Source organism: Hemitrygon akajei, chromosome 13 (genome assembly GCF_048418815.1).
Source record: "Hemitrygon akajei chromosome 13, sHemAka1.3, whole genome shotgun sequence".
Classification (NCBI taxonomy): domain Eukaryota; kingdom Metazoa; phylum Chordata; class Chondrichthyes; order Myliobatiformes; family Dasyatidae; genus Hemitrygon; species Hemitrygon akajei.
The window spans coordinates 62096893-62119917 of record NC_133136.1 but is presented as its reverse complement, the minus strand read 5'-3'; the positions used below and the strand labels follow the sequence as shown (position 1 = coordinate 62119917).

General features: G+C 38.9%; 1 protein-coding gene across 6 annotated transcripts in view; it reads right to left on the bottom strand.

Moving 5' to 3' along the window:
• Positions 1-23025, bottom strand: part of atp8a1 (ATPase phospholipid transporting 8A1) — a 366447-nt gene that overhangs the window by 15003 nt on the left and 328419 nt on the right. For all 6 annotated transcript variants that reach the window (XM_073064740.1, XM_073064742.1, XM_073064739.1 and 3 more), the window contains 3 exons: positions 22934-22990; positions 10026-10133; positions 763-851 (listed from right to left, as the gene is read on the bottom strand). In XM_073064740.1, the coding sequence (XP_072920841.1) occupies positions 763-851; positions 10026-10133; positions 22934-22990 (254 nt within the window). The remainder of the gene's footprint in view (positions 1-762; positions 852-10025; positions 10134-22933; positions 22991-23025) is intronic.

Genomic DNA, 23025 nt, shown 5'->3' with positions numbered 1-23025 from the left:
CCCTTACCTTGACACGTTCCAGTACATTAGCCTGTTCTATTCTGATCTCACATTCGTCAACTTCCTTAGATAGTAAGGGACCAACTGAGGTCCTTTAAGTTGTAAGTTTTATGATAAGTCGTCTAAAAGTAAAGCAGGAGTGTGGTGTGGATAGGGAAGACAGCAGAAGACTCAGACTGACAGATTCAAATACCATAACCATCAGAGGACACATGGTTTATAGTCTTGCCTTCTGTAGTACAACCCTGTTGTTTGGCAGCACAAACTATATTTCTTAAAAGTCTCAAATTTTTACTTACATTTACTTCCATCTCTACTCCAATTTATTTTTCTTGTTATAACAGCTTTGCGACTATTCCTAAAATTTATGCATTGTGTCACAATTTCCTAAAGTATATCAATGCTCTTTTAAATAACCCCATGGTGTCTTCATTTAATTAAATTAAACTCTTACCCTTATTTAATTTTACTACCTTAAGTTTTTAGCATTATTAAGAACAACCTATTCAGAACTACATTCCAGAGATACTGGACTTCAGGTGACATGAATGAACCATTGCAAAACACGTGAAAATGTACTCTCCCTTACTCCAGTGGTCTAGGTACCCATCATCACAGTGTTAGCATTGATCAAATAACATAGTCAAGATCAGTTTAGATTATTGCTTCATCAGGTCAAAGCAATTAAAATACAGAATTCTGTTTCTTTTAGAACAGAAACATTTACAGGGATTTATACTTGTATATTTTGGTCATACGTACACTTTGTAAACAACATCACACAGAAGGGTGGCAACTGGGATGAAGAACAGGCCCATCCAGAAAACACCAGAGCTGAATAACATTACAGCCTGTGGAAATTAATAAAACACAAATTTCCCATTATGAGCAGAGCTAAACACATTTGCAATATAAATAATTATTCCCAAAGTTCACACAGGACACTTTAAATGCAAATTATTTAGTGAAACACAGTTCCAGTTCATATGTTGTTAAAAAGTACAGTCAGTGGAAAGATAGTGGAAGCAGTTACAGTGACGGCACCAGTAAGTCACTGGAAAATCAAAGAGGATTTGGAAAAAACTGTGTTCACCTAGGTCATGGTAAGAAACTTTACCAAAAGGAGTAGATGTGAATTGTTTGAAACATAAACATCAGCATTAATGTGGGGCCAAATGACCCTTTTCTGCGTTATATATTCTGTGTCATATTTATTCCTCATTTGATTAATACTCAGTGACACAAATGTCTGAGTAAATATCATTAACATAAAAGTTCCTTCATCAATCCCAGTTTTATTTTCTCCTTTCTACACACTGACTCACACTGAAATACGATTTCTGGGGAGCTTTGGACTGGAGGAGCTATTTTTCCAAGAGAAAGTCTGGGCAGGAAGTGTCATGAAGCTATTTGGTTTCTGCTGTTTGCTGCAAGCACTCAACTGTACTTCATTAGGTATAGTGCCAAGATCATCAAAATGACTTACAAAATAAAGTCCTTGTCAATGGGATAGACACTAACTTTTATCCCCAGGAAGTGCAACAGATGGAATCATGGAGTTTCCTGAAGATCGTGCAAAACTGGGCTCCATCATTGATATTCTGTGATTCCATTGTGATTTGAAATCTAAGGGCACTTAACAGCTAAGTCTGTCCTTTTGGAACAGCATGCCACTGCCAACATAAGTGGTGCAGCCAAAAGAACAAAAATTCAAAAGATATTCAAACTTTAAAATTGTAACAAGAAAGAATAGTAGAAAAAGTATCGCAGGCCCATTAAATACTGAGGAAGGTGGGAAAAGAGTAGGGAAAAAGGAAATTATAACTCTTTTAAATTCAGTCATTCAAACGGAGGAGGATGATAAAATATCAGTTTACCAAAGGGTATCCAAAATGAAATTGCAGTAAGAAATTTAATGGATTTAATAAAAATAGAACAAAAATTGTGGAGCAAACTATGGGATTATAACAAACGATTTACATGGACCTGATGATTTTCATCTCAGAGTATTGAACAAATTGAAGAAATTGCACGCATTTTGATTTTAATTTTATTGCTGCCAGCTATAGGGACGGTGCATTTGCATTATACAACTGCAACTGTTAAATGATTATTTAAGGTGGCAGGAAGGGGTCATATCACATTGACGCTGGGCAAGTTACAAATGCCTAATTAATGATAGAGTGACTGAGTGATTCTATCACTGACCAAATAGGGTGAACAGTGGATCACATGACCAAATCTGATTAAGGTAGTTGGCAGCAAGGTAGTTGAGAAAATTTCTATGGGAACTCTCAATGTGGATTTCATGGAGGCAAGTGATGAAATTTTATGTAACAAAAAGCATACCACATTAAAGTAACACACACAAAATGCTGCAGGAACTTAGCAAGCCAGGCAGCATCCATGGAAAAGAGTAAACAGGCAACATTTCTGGCCGAGACCCTTCATCAGGACTAATTTTTGGGAGGTTTGATTGAGTGTAGAATGGAGAACTGCGGGCCTTGCTTTTAAATGTACAATATACTAATAATTTAGGTGGAGGGGGAGATTGTCAAATATTCAGATTTGTAGAAGGCATTAAATTAGGTGGCAGAGCAAGTTGCACAGATGAAAGTAAATAGTTACTGAAAGGCATGGATGGAGTTAATGAGGAGATGAACTGCTGGAACACAGAGATCACCAAGTTAAGATGCAAGAAAAATAAATCTGAATTTTATACAGGCAGGTGACAAGGAGCTGTGAAATTTCCAAATTCTGAAAAACTTATGCATAGAAAGGTATGTTGGCAGAATTGTATAGAGCCTTGTTTAGAACAGCACTGAGAGGAGATTTTAAATTTATGAATGGCTCCAACAGGCAGATATTCACTAGGCTAGTACCAAAGCTATGAATTACATTATGAAGATGGGCTCCAAGCCGAGACAGTGTGAATATTACCTCTAATGGTTAAAGCGAGAATTAAGTGCCGTAATTTTAAATTTAAAGTTGCATCAATTGGGTGTGAAATCAGAGTTTCTTCTGCAACAAAATATAATGCAAATACTGACTCACTCTGGATGCTGGGCTGATTGAAGAATGTTAGAACTTGGTTGGAAAATAATGAAATATCAGAAAAGTCTAAAGGTCTTGTACTTTAATTAACCCATCAGCTGCTCCTTTGTGTCATTGCGTGTGGTACATCATGCCTGATTTTTAGCTGTTATTTCCATCTTTCTGCTTTGCTGTCTGAAAAGTTTGAGGTGCTGTGCTGTAGAATTCCATATTCCAGTTGCAAAGGCTTCATGTTAGAAACCTTTCTTACTGCAGTTTTGAGGAATCTGCTGTATTTCTAATTTTCCAACCTTCCCTTTTAAAACTTCTTCAATTTCAGATTAGCTTTCCTTTGAGAGAGCAATTTTATTCTAGAGTGATATGTCTCTGGTATTATATGGCAAAGAAATAACTGCTATCAAGTGCCATACAAAAAAAATGGTCCCATCTAAATAACACACTTCAACAGTCTGTTAAAAATGTAGTCAAAACAAAGTTCATCCTGCTGCAAATGACGCAGCATAAACGATGGGTGACAGAAGATGACTGAAGTGAAAAGGACTGAATGCAACATTATGCAGCTTACAAATTCAGTATAAGATTACATGGGCAAGAAATTCCCTTTACTCTTACATGCTAAACATAAACTTGAATACTAAATATAACTTTATGTATTTTTAATGTATCTGTGTACTTAAAATAGCAAAGTGAAAGTGCAATCTGAATGTATTTAGACCAAGACAGGTCTTAACAGATCTACAACAGATATTCCCTCAAAGTCTGAGATCCCACAGTTAACATTAAAACAGCTGGTGGCTTCCCAACTGATAGTCACCAAATTAATCATTTGGTGCTCAACTTGACAGTGCCTGTAAATTTTCAGATTTCAACTGTGTGGGATACCCAAGTGTATCTCTGGTCCAGACAAGCACCAACTCATTTGACAGATGTATCTAGCTACGGTTGATTATGGTGAAAAGTTGAGTGAAAATGCAAATTTTTTTTTCACATTTGTAGGAACAAACCCACAGTGGCAGATTATAATTATTTTCAAGAACTTACACTTGCATGCATTAAGGTACATGAACAGTGTTGTAAAAGTAACAGTTTCTTTCATCACTCATTTAAGATGTGACGTGATCGACTTAATTCATTATAGTCCACAGATGAATGACATGTTTATTTTTAAAAGATATTTTTAAGGGCCACTGATTGACAAGATTTCCTTCCTCTCACTTCCCTTCCCTATAAATCCCTGTGTTTCTGAAGCTGTAGTTTTAAGCACTTATTCAAAATCATTATGATCAGAGCAGTTTAGAGGATTAAGTTGTATTAGTGCAATTTTATTCTGTTACTTTTAATTTATCAGTCAAGAAGCCTGTCTCAAAGTTATTATGTCAGCTGAGAGGCAGTGATTGCACCAGCACTGGAAATCCATCTGAAGAACAATCGGAAGTGGGAATTCTGTTCTCATGTTCCTTCTCACAAAACTTAATTTGCATTGACTTCAGTACACATACGATTCTAGCACTTCTGCTGAGCTGGTGGCACAGGCTGGTATTCCAGTAACATTTAGGCATTGTTTGGAAAAGCACTGCAATTGCCAAGGTCAAGTGGGCTATGGACCTTGTGCTAGGAAATGTGATTAGTAGAGATAGGTATAATGCTCAGCATAGACATGGAGGGCCAAAGACCCCATTTCTGTGCACCATGACTGTACCATCTTTACCAGATCACCATAGATTAGCAAAGTTTTTGAATTTAAAATTGTTCAATTTGGAGATTTTTTTTTTCTTGGCTTCTTTGAACAATCACCCGGTTTCTGAAGCAATCTACGGACATGAAGCAGACTAAATCATATTCCCTTAGGATTTCCTCTTTAAACACTGAAAATAAACATGTTTATGATAATAATTATTATTCTACTTCCTTTACCTAAGGTATTTCACCTGTTAAAAGAGAAAAATGTCGATTTCATTTTTCCATATGGAATGTATTCATGACAAAATTTGCAGATTTGCTGCCTTTTTTAACATAGAAACTAAACCTGTAAACAAATTTCGTTGACTGATTAAAAAAGAGACAACAGCATTGATCAAAATAATCTTTAAAGTTTGCTTGCTGATAAAAGTTGTTTCCTCAACCATCCCAGCAATCTCTCAAAAATAATACTGTATGCTGGTGAAAACTAAAACAAATTTGATTACACAGACCAAAAAAAAAGAGCCTGTAGCATTTTCAAACATCAAATCCACCTACTTCATCTTCCCGCCACATTAAGGAATTTCCACTTAAACAAACACTTTGGTAATAAAATTACAAAATTGGACAAGGAGATCAAATGCTTGATCACATATTGTGAGGCAGTTGAAGATTTGTGCAAGAATTTTACTCTGCATCTTCTTCAGCAGTTTTGAATTTGCTCTTTAACCAGTTTTTTGATATGCAGCACTGGGTAATAATTGTTATAAATCAACTTTAAACATGAACAGTTATCCATGCACAAATTAAACAAAATTCAGGCAAATAAAAATATTGTGTTTTAATTTCTACAAAGCAGTAGAGTAAAAAAAAAACCAAAGCAACAATTTGGGCGTATATACACATTTTTATGTGGTAAACTTAAAAGATTATTAGATTACCGGTAGTTGTTCGAAATCTAATTGAAGAACAATCTTATTATGAGAGATATTTTATGACAAAGACATTAGCTGGCTCTCCCCAGATCACTTGCAGCATTTTAAAAAGCTTTCTATTATTTTACAATTCTGGAGTTAGTATCTCAATTTCAGTCAAATGATTGGCTTCTAAAGAAAATGTACATTAATTGCTGTAATGCAGTTTTAGGTTAAAAAAATTAGATATTTTCCCAATAATGCAAAATGTTCATTTTCATGTAGCCAATACCAAGCTGATGATTCTATTCTTAGATTAAGCTGAAGAACACAGAACTTGTCTGTGCCGAGTTAATCGCAACTATTCGAACTTCAATTGTGAAGCGGGGACAATTGGCCTGGCTATTCAAATCTTAGTGCCTATAGAAATGATCAAAATGAATTAAAAAAGCAAAGTTTTTATTTGATATTTGAAAGCCTGTCAGATTTCGTGCTGCAGAGGTAATCCAAAGCTCAAAGATTTAAAGCCCACATTCGTATTGAAAACAGAGAACTTCTTTGTGTTTTGTACGAAGAAAAATAAAACCCCACAGAGGTATTTCCTTCCTTGCTGTACAAAAGCTACCCCACCACCACCCCCCCACCTAAAACACTGTGTAGAAACCATTTTTGTTTCTAACTTTTCACATCCCTCCACACACAGACAAATCATCTGGGAAAGAGCAAAGCGATCCTTTTCAAATGATGCCGGTAACAGGAGCAGCCTGTTCGAAGGACGGGTCCCGACTGCCTCTGTGCGTAGTTTACAAATTGTTCTTAATGTGTGAGATTTGCGGCCCATGCCAAGTTTCTTCTCTAGGCCTTAGTCCCTTCAAATGGATCCTGTCACAAAAGTAGCTCCCAGGGGGATTCAAAGGGATCAGAAATCAGAGAGTCACAAAGCTTGATGTTTCGAAGGCCCAACAGGCCCCAGAGGGAAAACAACAACTCTGTTGTCTATACAACATGACAGCTGCTCAGATTAGGAATTTAGCTTTTTTTGGTCTGGAGTTTTCCTCAAAACATATCTCTGACAATTAAAGCAAATGTCAGTTTATTTCCCCATACATACAAAGGATTTTACACTGATGTCTCTCAGCATTTAAAAACATATCATACTGAAACTGCTGTAGCAAGTCTACTTGCCCTCCGATACATGAGATTTAGAAACATGATATTTGGTTGAGCAAGTCCTTAAGTAAAAATATGTGAATGTGTCAGTCGAAGTGTGGGAGTATACTGGTCCTTTGCCCTCATTATTAGTTTTTATTGTGACTGGTAAAAACAGCTTGATGGGGAGAAACTGATTTTCATTTATAAGCCATGTATAATGCTGGTCTGCCACCTCAACAGTATGCATTCTAGTCACCCATATACAAGTAAGGCATGAAACCTTTACATTTCAATCTGATACATTTTCAAGCATTTTGAAAGATGGTAATCAAAATTAGAATGCATTTCCTTACTTGCTTTAATGAGTATGATTTAATACACTATTAAATAAAATAATTATTTTACATATTAAATAAAATATTGGTTCTATAAAGTTCAAGGCCATGCTGAAAGTCAGTGTACACAGTTTGAGATTGTCACTCTGGGTTTTCTTAGTATATCTGGACACGAGAAGCTTCGACAATGTTATTCAGAGTATAAAATGGAAAAGGAGGAAAAGCCAATCTCCAAATATTTATGTTAAGAATTCTTAATAATACTTGTTTAGCTTAAAGGGTACTAGTGTAAACAGCAACACACACAAAATGCTGGTAGAACACAGCAGGCTAGGCAGCATCTATAGGGAGAAGCGATGTTGACGTTTCGGGCCGAGACCCTTCGTCAGGACTCAACAGTGTAAACAGTGTGATTTTGGTTGCAAGCGTGTTCTGTGTGTTTTAAGCTACTTCATCAGAACTCCTGTGTTCTAACGCAAAGAATGACCACACATGGATTAGCAGGTTTGCTAGATTTCAGGTCTCTGGAAGCAACAGCTTTTAATGATGCTTAAAATCTTGGATGGATTTTGGGTTCAGCAAAGTCAGTAAAAATACCAAAAAGACAGGGAGATTGGAATTTGAAATTAACTTTGTTATCTTTATGTCTGAAAGCACTGCTTCAGTAATCGAGAATTACAATGCGGATACAATATCTGAAGCCACACATGCACTGCACGTAAAAGATTCAACATATATACTGCTGATTTTTGAAGTAACCTTGAAGGTGAAGTTAAACTTGATCCTTCAATTTGATTTTAATCCTTTTGCTTTTCCCACCCTTTCGGGATTTGCTCCTACATTTAGCCCTGGAAAGCTGAATTACTTTCCTCCCAACTATAAATAATGCTCCACTGAAGGTACTTATAAGAAGACAGTTGGGGTGGATCAATATTTTTTTTACACAAATTCCTACTGACCCACTCTAATTTACTGCTGATAAACAAAATCATATCTCACTCAATTCTGGAATTTCACCCTTTTCTCAGCAAGACCAAACTTGAGAAGTAGTTAATGGAGAAATTTATCTCAATTTATCTGACAAATAATTGGTCAAATTGCTCTGCTTTAAATAACTGGCAGGGGTTATTTTAAAACAATCAAGAACAGGAGTTTCAGTTACTGAAGTTACTGTAAGAGACTGAATTGACTACAAGATGAAATCCTACACTCATTAAATCAACTTGATTCCTGACATGTGCTTAATCAGGCATCTACCACTACATAAAGTGATTTAAATATATACTTGCTTATTACTGTATTGCAGAAAATTAGTCAGCGTAAAATTAATAGAGTACTAGTAATGGGATAATTATTACTCTAAAATAATTCTCCCCTTTCCAATAGGCATAAAAATTCATACATTACTTAATCTGGAAACATGATTCATCATGTTAAATTGGAATTGCTACCGTAGTTAACATTGTGGACAAATACTGTACCACCTGGACAATGTTCCACTGAAAATACTAATTAATTTTATTTTAGATGCATCCTAGGTATCCAAACAGTTTTTATTTGATATAAACTCTCACACCCGATTACTTCCTAAAAATATGTATTATCCCTTAGTAGGAAAGCAAGCCATTATGTAATTATCTACAACCATCAGTACCTAAACAGTTAAAAACTTCATTAAACAAGGCCAAAAAGACAAGGGTAAGCCTAGTGGATGTTATTTCAGGATAATACAATGCTTGCAGCTGTTACAATCCAGTAATAGAATCAGAATGCTGACTCCACTAAATATTTTGCAGCCAGCATACATACCAATTCATTTAAACATCACAACTTTCACAACATTGATATTCACTTGCTTTACTGACCGTTGTGGTATTTATCTTTTAATAGATTTTGTTCCAATCATCATCTAGTGATTACTTTAAAGTGGCCATCACCTTAAACAAACAGGAGAAAATCTGCAGATGCTGGAAATCCGAGCAACACACTCAAAATGCTGGGGGAGCTTAGCAGGCCAGGCAGAATCTATGGAAAAAGAGTACAGTCGCTGTTTCGGGCCGAGACCCTTCGGTCTCTTAAACAGATGTGTTATTATCTTGATATGTACCCATCGATTTCAGAGCAAGGACCATAGGTTAAGAATCAGAAGCAGTAAACTGGTTATTTTTTCTTCCTGCTAGGCTTGTATATGAAACCAAATTACACTAACTACCGTAGATAGCACTGAGCAAAGATCTAACCCAAGCCAGTTTGGTCAACCTGACTTATTGTTAGTTATTTATTGATTAACTGAGCATTGAAACTAACTTTCAAATGTGACAGAAACACTAGAGACAGAAAGACAGATATCATCTACTACAACAAGCAAATGACTTCAAAGCCATGATACTAAACTGCCTTCAGGGACATTGGCGGCTTAATGATTTCTGAAGAACACAAAAAGGTCTTAAAATTAGGGACTAGCTATCCAGGAGTTTAAACATTGTGCAACATGATATTTATCAAGAAATCCTATTTTCTAGAAAATTCTGATGGAAAAATGCAGATTAATTTTAAACATTATTTAAATTAAACATTTTACACACTCTGGCACTGTCAAAATAGTGCAGCTTTACTCTCACAGTCTTCCAGAAAATCATAATTTCCATTAAAAAAAACCTGTATATCCATTACCAATGTTAATCCCACAACTCTTCAGGTCAATTTGTAATTTGATTACCATACTTTTCATGTTACTTCTATTTTTGTCATTTTAGAAGTGGGAAAAGATCCTTTCACAGATGGATAATTAAATACGAATCCGACAAGTATAACACATAATAAAGCCAATCCAGAAGATTTGGATGTCGTTGTAGCAGACAGGAAAAAGCATGAAATTAAATGTTTGTACCTCTCCAGATATGTCAGGAGCCAATGGAATCGCCGGCCAGAGTGAAGAGTAGATTGCAAAAAACACCACCCACATTCCAATGCTGCCCCAGATGGCCACATGACTGAACTATTAAGGAAAAGAAAACAGGACATTAAGCATTCAATAAAGATAATCAAGAACATAAGAAAAGCTTATACTGAGCCACGATCCTATCTTGATATTTATTAAGATTATTACTAATCATGTCCCTGCCCATCCAAATGTTTATTGGTCTCAACCTCAGTGACTGGACATCCAAAAGCATCTTAGGTAGAGGATTCCAAAGATGTACAAACTGCCAGGTAAATACATTTCTTATCCCAGTCCTGAATGGGTGATTCCTCACCCTGAGAGCATGCCTCAAAGCCCTACACTATCCTGGAAGAGGAAACAGATGCTTGACATGTATCCTCTCAGTATATTTTATATAATAATGTGTGATTACCTCAAATTCTTCTAAGCTTCTGTGAGAAATTATTGTTACTCAATTTCTCCTCATAGGTCAACTCCTAAGTCAAGAAACACTCCAGTGGATCTTCACCGCACTAATTCTCAGCCAATATCAATAAACCAAGAGCCCCAAACTGTCAACAGAACTCCAGATGCGATCTCAGAGACATTCTGGGCAAACTCAAGGATCTCTTATCTTTGCATTATTGCCTTCTTGTACGCCATGAAACATCTGACTAAGATTTCTCTGCACCCCGACATTCACTATTTAAAAAGTATTGTTTCTTAATTCTTCCTACCAAAGTGCATTAATTCACACCTTCCCAGATCTGATTGCACCTGCCGTTTACTTACCCATTGCTTCTAAAGAATTAAAAGCAACTTTGTTCTCACTACAAGGTATGTTGTGGAGAAGCAAACTATAATATTGTGACTTGGTTTGGCTTCAAGATGCAGTGAAGAAGACACTTCTAATAAAGATTGCTGATTGGCCTTATCTGTCACATGTCCATTACAGTAAAGTGCACTGTTTGCGTCAAATCAAATCAGCAAGGATTGTGATGGGCAGTTGCAAGTGCTGCCATGCTTCTGGTGCCAATATAACAATTAGTTAGTTTCTTCACCATCACTAGATCCAGATCCAAGCTCGAATTCCCTATTCAACAACACTGCAGGAATAGCCTTTGTTAATGAGCCTCGCCTGTTCATCTTTTTCTGTCCATTGTGCTTCCATTTCTAACTATCCTATTACTCAATGATACTAATGTCTTTTAAATTTTATTTACCTCATAGCTTTGCCTATTGTCTGAAGTAACCATCACTGTTGCTAAAACTCTTGTTTTGCAAGAAAAGACTTTCATATTGCATATATTGTAGTTGCATGTGTATTTTCCCTTCGCGTTGTTATATACTTTTCATTTGTTAATGGTTCTCACAGAGTTTATAGCTGTAATTTTGCCATTTTTTCTCTCCAAGTTGACTGATCCAGTACTTCGTGATTGCCTTCCGCATTTCTGATTTGGTTGCAGGGAAGCTAAACCACAACAGAGACACAAGAGATCACAGACAGACAATAGACGCAGGAGTAGGCCATTTGGCCCTTTGAGCCAGCACCACCATTCAATGTGATCATGGCTGATCATCCACAATCAGCACCCCGTTCCTGCCTTCTCCCCATATCCCTTGACTCCACTATCTTTAAGAGCTCTATCTAACTCTTTCTTGAAAGCATCCAGAGAATTAGCCTCCACTCTCCTCTGCTACTTAAAGGCAGAGCATTCCATAGATCCACAACTCTCTGGGTGAAAAAGCTTTTCCTGAGCTCCATTCTAAATGGCCTACCCCTTATTCTTAAACTGTGGCCTCTGGTTCTGGACTCCCCCAACATTGGGAACATGTTTCCTGCCTCTAGTGTGTCCAATCCCTTAATAATCTTATATGTTTCAATCAGATCCCCTCTCATCCTTCCAAATTCCAGTGTATACAAGCCCAATCGCTCCAATCTTTCAACATATGACAGTCCCGCCATCCCGGGAATTAACCTTGTGAACCTACGCTGCGCTCCCTCAATAGCAAGAATGTCTTTCCTCAAATTTGGAGACCAAAACTGAACACAATACTCCAGGTGTGGTCTCATCAGGGCCCTGTACAACTGCAGAAGGACCTCTTTGCTCCTATACTCAACTCCCCTTGTTATAAAGGCCAACATGCCATTAGCTTTCTTCACTGCCTGCTGTACCTGTATGCTTACTTTCAGTGACTGACGTACAAGAACACCAAATCTCATTGTACTTCCCCTTTTCCGAACTTGACACCATTCAGATAGTTATCTGCCTTCCTGTTCTTGCCACCAAAGTGGATAACCTCACATTTATCTACATTAAACTGCATCTGCCTTGCATCTGCCCACTCACCCAACCTGTCCAAGTCACCCTGCATTCTCCTAACATCCTCCTCATATTTCACACTGCCAATCCAGCTTTGTGTTATCTGCAAATTTGCTAATGTTACTTTTAATCCCTTCATCTAAATCATTAATGTATATTGTAAACAGCTGTGGTCCCAGCACCGAGCCTTGCGGTACCCCACTAGTCACTGCCTGCCATTCTGAAAAGGACCCGTTAATCCCTACTCTTTGTTTCCTGTCTGCCAACCAATTTTCTATCCATGTTAGTACCCTACCCCCAATACCATGTGCTCTAATTTTGTCCACTAATCTTCTATGTGGGACCTTATCAAAGGCCTTCTGAAAGTCCAGGTACACTACATCCACTGATGCTGCAGTGTGGAGCTACATGAAAAACAGTGGAGGAAAGTAGTGGATCAAGCAGCAGACTTCATTAAAACCTGTGTGGACACGTGTGTGCCTACATAGACTTACTGTATCTTCCCAAACCAAGCGCCATGGATGAACCAGGAGGTATGTCATCTGCTGAAGGCTTGATCTGTGGCATTCAAGTCTGGCGACCCAGAAAACCAGATGTGATTTACGGAGGGTTATTTCAAGGGTGAAGAGACAATTTCGAATGAGGTTGGAGGCGATATCAGATGCACAACAACTCAATAGCATGAGTGAAACCCAATAGCATGAATGGCAGCGATGCTTCACTACCAGATGAACTCAACGCCTTCTATGCCCGCTTTGAAAGGGAGAACACAACTACAGCTGTGAAGATCCCTGCTGCACCCGATGACTCTGTGATCTCTGTCCCAGAGGCTGATGTTAGACTGTCTTTAAAGAGAGTGAACCCTTGCAAGGTGGAAGATCCAGATGGAGTATCAGGTAAGGCTCTGAAAACCTGTGCCAACCAATTAGCGGGAGTATTCTAGGACACTTTTAACCTCTCACTGCTACGGGCAGAAGTTCCCACTTGCTTCAAAAAGGCAACAATTATACTAGTGACTAAGAAGAATAACATGAGCTGCCTTCATGACTACCGTCTAGTAGCACTCATATCTACAGTGATGAAATGCTTTGAGAGATTGGTCATGACTAGGCTGAACTCCTGCCTCAGCAAGGACCTGGACCCATTGCAATTTGCCTATCACCACAATAGGTCAATAACAGATGCAATCTCAATGGCTCTTCACACGGCTTTAGACCACCTGGACAACACAAACACCTACGTCAGGATGCTGTTCATCGACTATAGCTCAGCATTTAATACCATCACTCCCACAATCCTGATTGAGAAGTTACAGAACCTGGGCCTCTGTACCTCCCTCTGTAATTGGATCCTTGACTTCCTAACTGGAAGAACACAGTCTGTGTGGATTGGTGATAGCATATACTCCTCGCTGACGATCAACACTGGTGCACCTCAGGGGACTGTGCTTAGCCCACTGCTCTACTCTAAATATATACACATGACTGTGTCGCTAGGCATAGCTCAAATAACAATTATAAATTTGCTGACAATACAACCATTGCTGTAGAATCACAGGTGGTGATGAGGGGACGTAGAGGAGTGAGATATGCCAACTGGTGGAGTGGTGCCACAGCAACAACCTGGCACTCAACGTCAGTGAGACGATAGAGCTGATTGTGGACTTCAGGAAGGGTAAGACGAAGGAACACATACCAATCCTCATAGAGGGATCAGAAGTTGAGAGAGTGAGCAGTTTCAAATTTCTGGGTGTCAAGATCTCTGAGGATTTAACTTGGTCCCAACATATCAATGCAGTTATATAGTAGGCAAGACAGTGGGTATACTTCTTTAGGAGTTTGAAGAGATTTGACACGTCAACAAATACACTCAATGTACTGTGGAGAAGATTCTGACAGGTTGCATCACTGTCTGGTATGGGGGTCTACTGCACAGGACTGAAAGAAGCTGCAGAGGATTGTAAATCTAGTCAGCTCCATCTTGGGTACTATCCTACGAAGTATCCTATCAAGGAGCAGTGTCTCAGAAAGGCAATGTCCATTATTAAGGTCCTTTAGCACCCAGGGTATGCCCTTTTCTCACTGTTACCATCAGGTAAGGAGGTACAGAAGCCTGAAGCCACACACTCAGCGATTCAGGAACAGCTGTCATCCGATTGCTAAATGAACATTGAATCCTTGGACACTACCTCACTTTTTTCAATATATACTATTTTCTGCTTTTTGCACGTTTTAAAATCTATTCAATATATGTATACTGTAATTGATTTACTTATATATTTATTATTATTTTTATTTTTTTTCTCTTCTACATTATGCTGCTGCAAAGTTAACAAATTTCACGTCACATGCCGGTGATAATAAATGTGATCCATGGAGGGATTGGATTTGAGTCAGGCTGAATCCAGACAAAGAGTCTCAACTGAAACATGAACTGTCCCTTTTCCTCCACAGAGTTCCTTCAGTGTTTTTTTGCGTAAGCTACATACAGCTTTGCTAGTTATTTTCCCAAAGGTTAATATGCAGTCACAGTCGTAAAAAGATTTTATTTATTCAACACACAAAATGTGGGACGATCTAAACAAGTCAGGCAGTATCTATGGAGGTGAATAAACAGTCAATATTTTGGGCAAAGACGCTTCATCAGGAATAGAAAGAAAGGGGAGATAAGTCAGAATATGGTGAGGCTGGGGAAGGAGTACAAGCTGATAGTTCCTATCCCCTCCCAGAGTCTTCATTCCCCTTTCCCCACCTTCCTTTCCATTTATCTGGTCTCACCTATCACTTGCATTTTGTACTCCTTTCCCTCTCCCCACCTTCTTATTCTAGCTTCTGCTCAATGCTTTCCAGTCTTGATGAAGAGTCTGGGCACAAAATGTCGACTGTTTATTCCCCTGCATAGATGCTGCCTGATTTGTGTTCTTCCAGCATTTTATGTATTGCTCAATGTTTCCAGGATCTACAGAATTTATAGAAACATAAAAAATAGGTGCAAGAGTAGGCCATTCGGCCCTTCGAGCCTGCACTGCCATTCAGTATGATCATGGCTGATCATCCAACTCAGAACCCTGTACCTGCTTTCTCTCCATACCCCCTGATCCCTTTAGCCACAAGGGCCATAGCTAACTTCCTCTTAAATATAGCCAATGAACCGGCCTCAACTGTTCCCTGTGGCAGAGAATTCCACAGATTCACCACTCCCTGTGTGAAGAAGTTTTTCCTCATCTCGGTCCTAAAAGGCTTCCCCTTTATCCTTAAACTGTGACCCCTTGTTCTGGACTTCCCCAACATCGGAAACAATCTTCCTGCATCTAGCCTGTCAAATCCCTTTAGAATTTTATACGTTTCAATAAGATCCCCCCCCCCCCCCAATCTTCTAAATTCCAGTGAGTATAAGCCTAGTCGATCCAGTCTTTCTTCATATGAAAGTCCTGCCATCCCAGGAATCAATCTGGTGAACCTTCTCTGTACTCCCTCTATGGCAAGAATGTCTTTCCTCAGATTAGGGGACCAAAACTGCACACAATATTCTAGGTGCGGTCTCACCAAGGCCTTGTACAACTGCAGTAGAACCTCCCTGCTCCTGTACTCAAATCCTTTTGCTATGAATGCCAACATACCATTTGCCTTTTTCACCGCCTGCTGTACCTGCATGCCCACCTTCAATGACTGGTGTACAATGACACCCAGGTCTCATTGCATCTCCCCTTTTCCTAATTGGCCACCGTTCAGATAATAATCTGTTTTCCTGTTCTTGCAACCAAAGTGGATAACCTCACATTTATCCACATTAAATTGCATCTGCCATGAATTTGCCCACTCACCTAACCTATCCAAGTCACCCGGAATCCTCTTAGCATCCTCCTCACAGCTAACACCGCTGCCCAGCTTTGTGTCATCTGCAAACTTGGAGATGCTGCATTTAATTCCCTCATCTAAATCATTACTATATATTGTAAACAACTGGGGTCCCAGCACTGAGCCTTGCGGTACCCCACTAGTCACTGCCTGCCAATCTGAAAAGGTCCCGTTTACTCCCACTCTTTGCTTCTTGTCTGCCAACCAATTCTCTATCCAGATCAATACCATACCCCCAATACTGTGTGCTTTAAGTCTGCACACTAATCTCCTGTGTGGGACCTTGTCAAAAGCCTTTTGAAAATCTAAATATAGCACATCCACTGGCTCTCCCCTATCCACTCTACTAGTTACATTTTCAAAAAATTCTATAAGATTCGTCAGACATGATTTTCCTTTCACAAATCCATGCTGACTTTATCCAATGAGTTCACCTCTTTCCAAATGTGCTGTTATCACATCTTTGATAACCGACTCTAGCATTTTCCCCACCACCGATATCAGGCTAACTGGTCTATAATTCCCCGGTTTTTCTCTCCCTCCTTTTTTAAAAAGTGGGGTTACATTAGCCACCCTCCAATCCTCAGGAACTAATCCAGAATCTAAGGAGTTTTGAAAAATTATCACTAATGCATCCACTATTTCTTGGGCTACTTCCTTAAGCACTCTGGGATGCAGACCATCTGGCCCTGGGGATTTATCTGCCTTTAATCCCTTCAATTTACCTAACACCACTTCCCTACTAACATGTATTTCCCTCAGTTCCTCCATCTCACTAGACCCTCGGTCCCTTACTATTTCCGGAAGATTATTTATGTCCTCCTTAGTGAAGACAGAACCAAAGTAGTTATTCAATTGGTCTGCCATGTCTTTGTTCCCTATGATCAATTCACCTGTTTCTGACTGTAAAGGACCTACATTTGTCTTGACCAATCTTTTTCTTTTTACGTATCTATAAAAGCTTTTACAGTCAGTTTTTATGTTCCCTGCCAGCTTTCTCTCATAATCTTTTTTCCCTTTCCTAATTAAGCCCTTTGTCCTCCTCTGCTGGTCTCTGAATTTCTCTCAGTCCTCAGGTGTGCTGCTTTTTTTTTGCTAATTTATATGTTTCTTCTTTGGACTTGATACTATCCCTAATTTCCCTTGTTATTTACTCATTCACAAGATTTTCCTATTTCCCTTAGCAGTGAAAAAACAGTCTCCATCAGAAGCCTATTTTGAATGTTATATTACAAAACATTTGCTCTATGAAACTGCAAATGATAAATGCACTACTCAAGAAAACATTGATGCAAAGTAATCTGTTTTTATAGTGGTTGATAAACTATATTCTCTTTAAAGGGACTGAATAGCTTTAGTACGGTCTTGAAATGATGACTAAATAAATACGACAAGATTTCAGAGTTCAATATTTTCAGCAATAGGCATAAAGAGTAGCAAGAATAGCTTTTACCACCATAAAACAAAATCTTGTTACAAATTTGTTCTGAGTGCACTTCCTGGAGGGAATGTGAATGAAATCAAGGCAGAAGCTAATCTACCCATGCCAAGAACATATTGTCTTGATCTGGTTGGGCACATTTCTATTTCTAGGAAGAATATTGTTCAACTTGGGGAGTTGCCAAATACTTATAAATGAAGCAGTCTTAATCAGTATGGGGCATTGATAAAACCATTGCTCCTTTACATCAAGCCTTCTTTGTGACAGGAGATTAACATAATTGGGAAAAGCCCACAGAGGCAGCTAATTCCACAATCCTGCAGTCACGATGAGAATGACAATTGCAACACTGTAGCCCCAATTTCCCAAAATTCATCCTTGTGACCATACTTCCCCATTTGAGATCCAAAATTATTCAACACAGAAATTATCCAAATGGAAACTAATTGTCAAATATTGATTGGAACAAAGAAATAATTTTCACCTAAGTGATAAGAGTCATAGGCTGAGGAATAGATCTTTGAAACACCTGCAGTCAAATGTCATGTGGGCCATTTTGCCTAACTTGATTCTGAAGTTCCAATTCATTTCCATTTCTTTATACTGCCAAATGTTGTCAAGAAAGCTTTCTTTCAATCTGTTAATTATTTCTTTATTTATAATTATCAAGTACAATATTCTTAATGTGTTGTAATTTTTACAAGTAGATGTTTTATGATTTCTTTCAATTGTTTTTAGTCCAAGTTGATGTTATTTTATTTTTAAAAATGTATTTGTTGAGGACAGAATCATTTCCTGCTACCCTTTCAATTACTTCATTTATTTTGACGTCTTTATCTAGTAGGATATATTTAAGATAAATAATACAAACTTGCTTGAGCAATGACCACTGAAAGGAGCATTCAAGGAGTCATATGCATCAGTTTTCATGGTAAATAGAACGTTCTGGGGATGAGTGTAAAGTTATCCACTGTGGTAGAAAAAATGAGCAAGGAAAGCATCTTGTGAACTTCCCTTTCCAATCGGGCAGAAAGAAGATTCAAAAGCTTGAAAATGCATATCACTAGGCTCAAGAACAGCTTTTCTTCCAGTGTTATAACATTTTTAAATGGTCCTTTTGTATGACAAAATGGGCTCCTGACCGCACTATCGACCCTGACATGGCCTTGCACTGTACTATATTTGTGACAATAGACCAATTTGCCAATTTATTTCTCTTAAGATTCTTTATCCTTTATCTCTTCCCTCAACATTGCTCACTGCCTTCGCTCTTTGGCTTTTGCTCAATTTTATTGCAGGCCAGTAGATCCTGCTCAAGATGCTGAGTATTCCCTTAAGAGAAGAGTGTCAGTACTGTGTGGGTACTATAGAAGATTAGAGCCAAAATTACCTCTATTGATTCATCATGTAACCCAGTATCTGAACAAGATCTGCAACATCAGCTGTGACTCTATCCAGTACATCACAAGCGTATCCTTCCACACACTGGCAGTATCTCCTGCCTCTATCAAAGATCTTCATCCTCCAGGCCATGTGAACTTCTCCTCAGCCACAGTCCCATACCATCCAGTTCCTGAACTCACCAGCACAACCCTCATCTACTAGAGTTTAGGGACACTAGCCTGAAAGCACGTGCAACCAGGCACAAGGACAGCTTCTATCCTGTGGTTATAGAACTAATTTACAGGTCCCTAGCATGGTAAGATGGAGGCTTGACCTCACATACTATCTCATTATGATTTTGCACCTCATTGTCTACCTGCACTGCACTCTCTCAGTAACTGTAATACTCTATTCTGCACTCTGTTAATGTTTTACCTTCTACTACCTCAATGCACTGCTGTAATGAATTGATCTGTAAGAACAGTATGCAAGACAAGTTTTTTTAAACTGTTCTCTGCCAATGTGACAATAATAAACCAATTTACTATGACTATCTTGCACTAACATGGACTTGTTTTTGTTCTAATTATTTTCTTTCTTTTAAAAGTTGTGTTTAACATGCTTAATTTGTTTCTCTTGTGAATGCTGCATTTATGATGTCACGTGCCTGTGATGCTGCTGCAGTAAAATTTTTCATTGCACCTGTGCATACATGAACTTGTACATTTAACAATAAACTCGACTTTGATTACTGGTCGATTTGACTAGCAGCTACGAACAAGAGAAAATCTGCAGATGTTGGACATCCAAGTAACACACACAAAATGCTGGAGGAACTCAGCAGGTCAGGGCAGCATCTATGCAGAAGAGTACCATCGATGTTTCAGCCAGGACCCTTGGGCAGGACTGGAGAAGAAAGGATGAGGAGTCAGAGTAAGAAGGTGGGGGAGGGGAGGAAGATACACAAGGTTATAGGTGAAACTGGGAGGGGAGGGGTGAAGTACAGAGCTGGGAAGTCGATTGGTGAAAGAGATACAGGGCTGGAGAAGGGGGAATCTGACAGGAGAGTGCAGAAGGCCATGGAAGAAACAGGAGGAGCATCAGAGGGAGGCGATGGGCAGATAAGGAGATGAGGTGAGAAAGGGAAAAGGGAATGGGGGATAGTGAAGGTGGGCGGCCATTACCTGAAGCTTGAGAAATCAATGTTCATGTCATCAGGTTGGAGGCTACCCAGACAGAATACAAGGTGTTCTTCTTCCAACCTGAGCGTGGCCTCATTGCAACAGTCGATGAGGCACCATACAAATTAGTTTTTTTATATTATTATTTTTGGTCTGATGAATGATCCATCATCCAAAACATTAACTGCTTCTCTTTTCACAGACAGCGCCTGACTCACTTTCTATTTTCATTTTCTTTTCTCATCATACACATAAGTGTAACCTGATATCTCCTTACCATTAACAGCTCATTACACAGGTCTAATACCATGTGCTGATAAATGCTCTTATTAATCCATTTTGACTCATCCTAAAGTCTCACTTCTTTTATTCTCCATATATCTTCACCGCCCTACTGAAAATCTACTTGCCTTAACACTTTCCACAGATGTTGCCTGACTTGCTTTTCCAGCACTTTTGGTTTTTACTTCAGATTTCCAGCAATTACAATTGGTTTTCATTTGCAGTGAATTCTTGTTCAAAAGAAGCCAAATGCATTCCAAATGCCACAAGAAAGAATGAAGGGATAAAGTAAAAGACTGCTCTGGTTTCCACCAGGGTAGTAAACAGCATGCTGAAATCACTCCTCATCAGTGCAAGTTATTTCCTGAGTGAAAAGCACAGAAGTTAACACGAGCATAAATACATTCACAAAATTTATTGTGAATTTATTTACGCTCAAGTTTAAATGTGAAGGAGACAGAGAGCTTAGTAACATGGCAACGTGACAACAATTTTTCCCTCACTGGCAAAAAAAAGAGAGCTGGTCATTGACTTCCGGAAATGGGGCAATGGACGTGCTAATATTTTCATCAACAGAGCAGAAGACAGTTTCTGAGATCTTCTGCAAGGTAGGCAATTGCTTTGAATTTGACCCAGTAATGATAAGGGAAGGGTGACACATTCCCAAGATGGTCTGCAACATTACAGGGCATTTTAAGATGATGATGCTCCCTGCACCTGTTAACTTCATCTCCAGGTTAATTATTTGAAGTTGCCCTTAAAAGGCAGCTGGCTGATTTGATGCTGGTCATCTTGTAGACAGCATTCGATGCAACCGTAAGGCATTGGAATCAGAGGGAATTGACATTATTGCTGGAAAAGTGCCTAAGGGTGCTGCTTTGGGACAGCAGCAAAGCAGACACATGGCATATCATAGGCATATGCTAGTAACAAACTGCTGGAGGGACTCAGCAGGTCAGGCAGAAATCTACTGAGAGGAATAAACAGTCAACGTTTTGGGTTGAGACACTTCATCAGGATTGGACAGGAAGAGAGTAGAAGCCATAATGTGGTGGTGCGGGGAGGGCAAGCTGGCAGGTAAGTGGGAAGGTGGGTGAAGAAAGAAACTGGGAGGTAAATAGTGGAAGAGGTAAAAGGCTGAAGGAGGAAGAATCCAAGAGGAGAGGACGGTGGACACAGAAGAAAGGGAAGGAGGAAGGGCACCAGAAAGAGGAAATGGACAGGTGAGAAGGGGTGAGAAGGGAACCAGAATGGGGAATGGGAAAGGGACGGGAGTGAAATTATCAGAAGTTAGAGAAATTGATTTTCCTGCCATCAGATTGGTGGCTCCCCAGACAGAATATCAGATGTTACTCTGTCAACTAGTACATAGTCTCATCACAGTGGTAGAAGGGTCGTGGTCGGAATAGGAATGAGAATTCCAATTGAAATGCGTGGCCACTAAGAAATCCTGCATTTTGTGGCGGATGGAGTGAAGATACTCTGAAAAGGCAGTCCCCTATTCAAAGTCGGGTCTCACCAATGCAGAGGCTATGGCACCAGGAGCATCAGATACAGTACACGACTCCAACAGACTCCAGGTGAAATGTCCCCTCACCTGGAAGGACTGTTTGGGGCCCTAATTATTCCCGCTATGTTATTTGCTGAAGGATACCTTGTTTTTGATTTAATCTTGTATTTATAGCATGTGTGACTAGCCCAGTTAACTTTCCAGTTGATATTGCTTCTCGGGTTTTTATTTATCAGATTCCAGCAATAACAATGGTGTTGAATTTAAAGGAGAGTTAGCTGTTGTCGGAAACCATTACTGCAAGGTGCCTTCATAACAAACATGTCAGATGTCATGTATGCACCCATGCCTGAATGTTGTGAATATTGACATGCACGTAGGCACCAACTGCTTTATTTTGAGAAACTAAACCTCCTGATATCATCATCAATCATCCAAACTCCTTAAGTTACAATGGATGGAATGTTATTGGTGAAGCAGCTGGGGATGGTTAGATGTTGGATCGGATTTGGAAACGTTCTGTAAATAGTGTCCCTAAGGCTTAAATTATTACTTTGTATGAACAGATCTTTTTTTTTGTAATTTAAAAATGTGCTGCTGAAGGAATTCTAAATCAGTCAAAATAAAGGGCTTCAACCTGTAATGTTGACCGTCCATGTTTGTCTACAGATGTTGCTAAACTCACTGAGTTCTTGCAGCTTCTTTTTTGCCCCAAATTCCAGCATATGCCACCTGCTCCTTTGTGTCCCCTGTTCTTTGTGATCAACTTGCCTCAATCGTGTCATGACGTATCAACCAATCATGCTCCATTACAGACACAGTAAGCCCCCAAAAAGAAACATTTTATGAACATGCTACAAATGCAAACATTATATATCATGGATATTTGTTACTTACTGTGGTCCAGGACGAGGTCTCCAAACCAGCTTTTAAACAAACAGTAATTACCACAAACTGTGGAGAGAAAGAAATAAATGGCAAATGACATT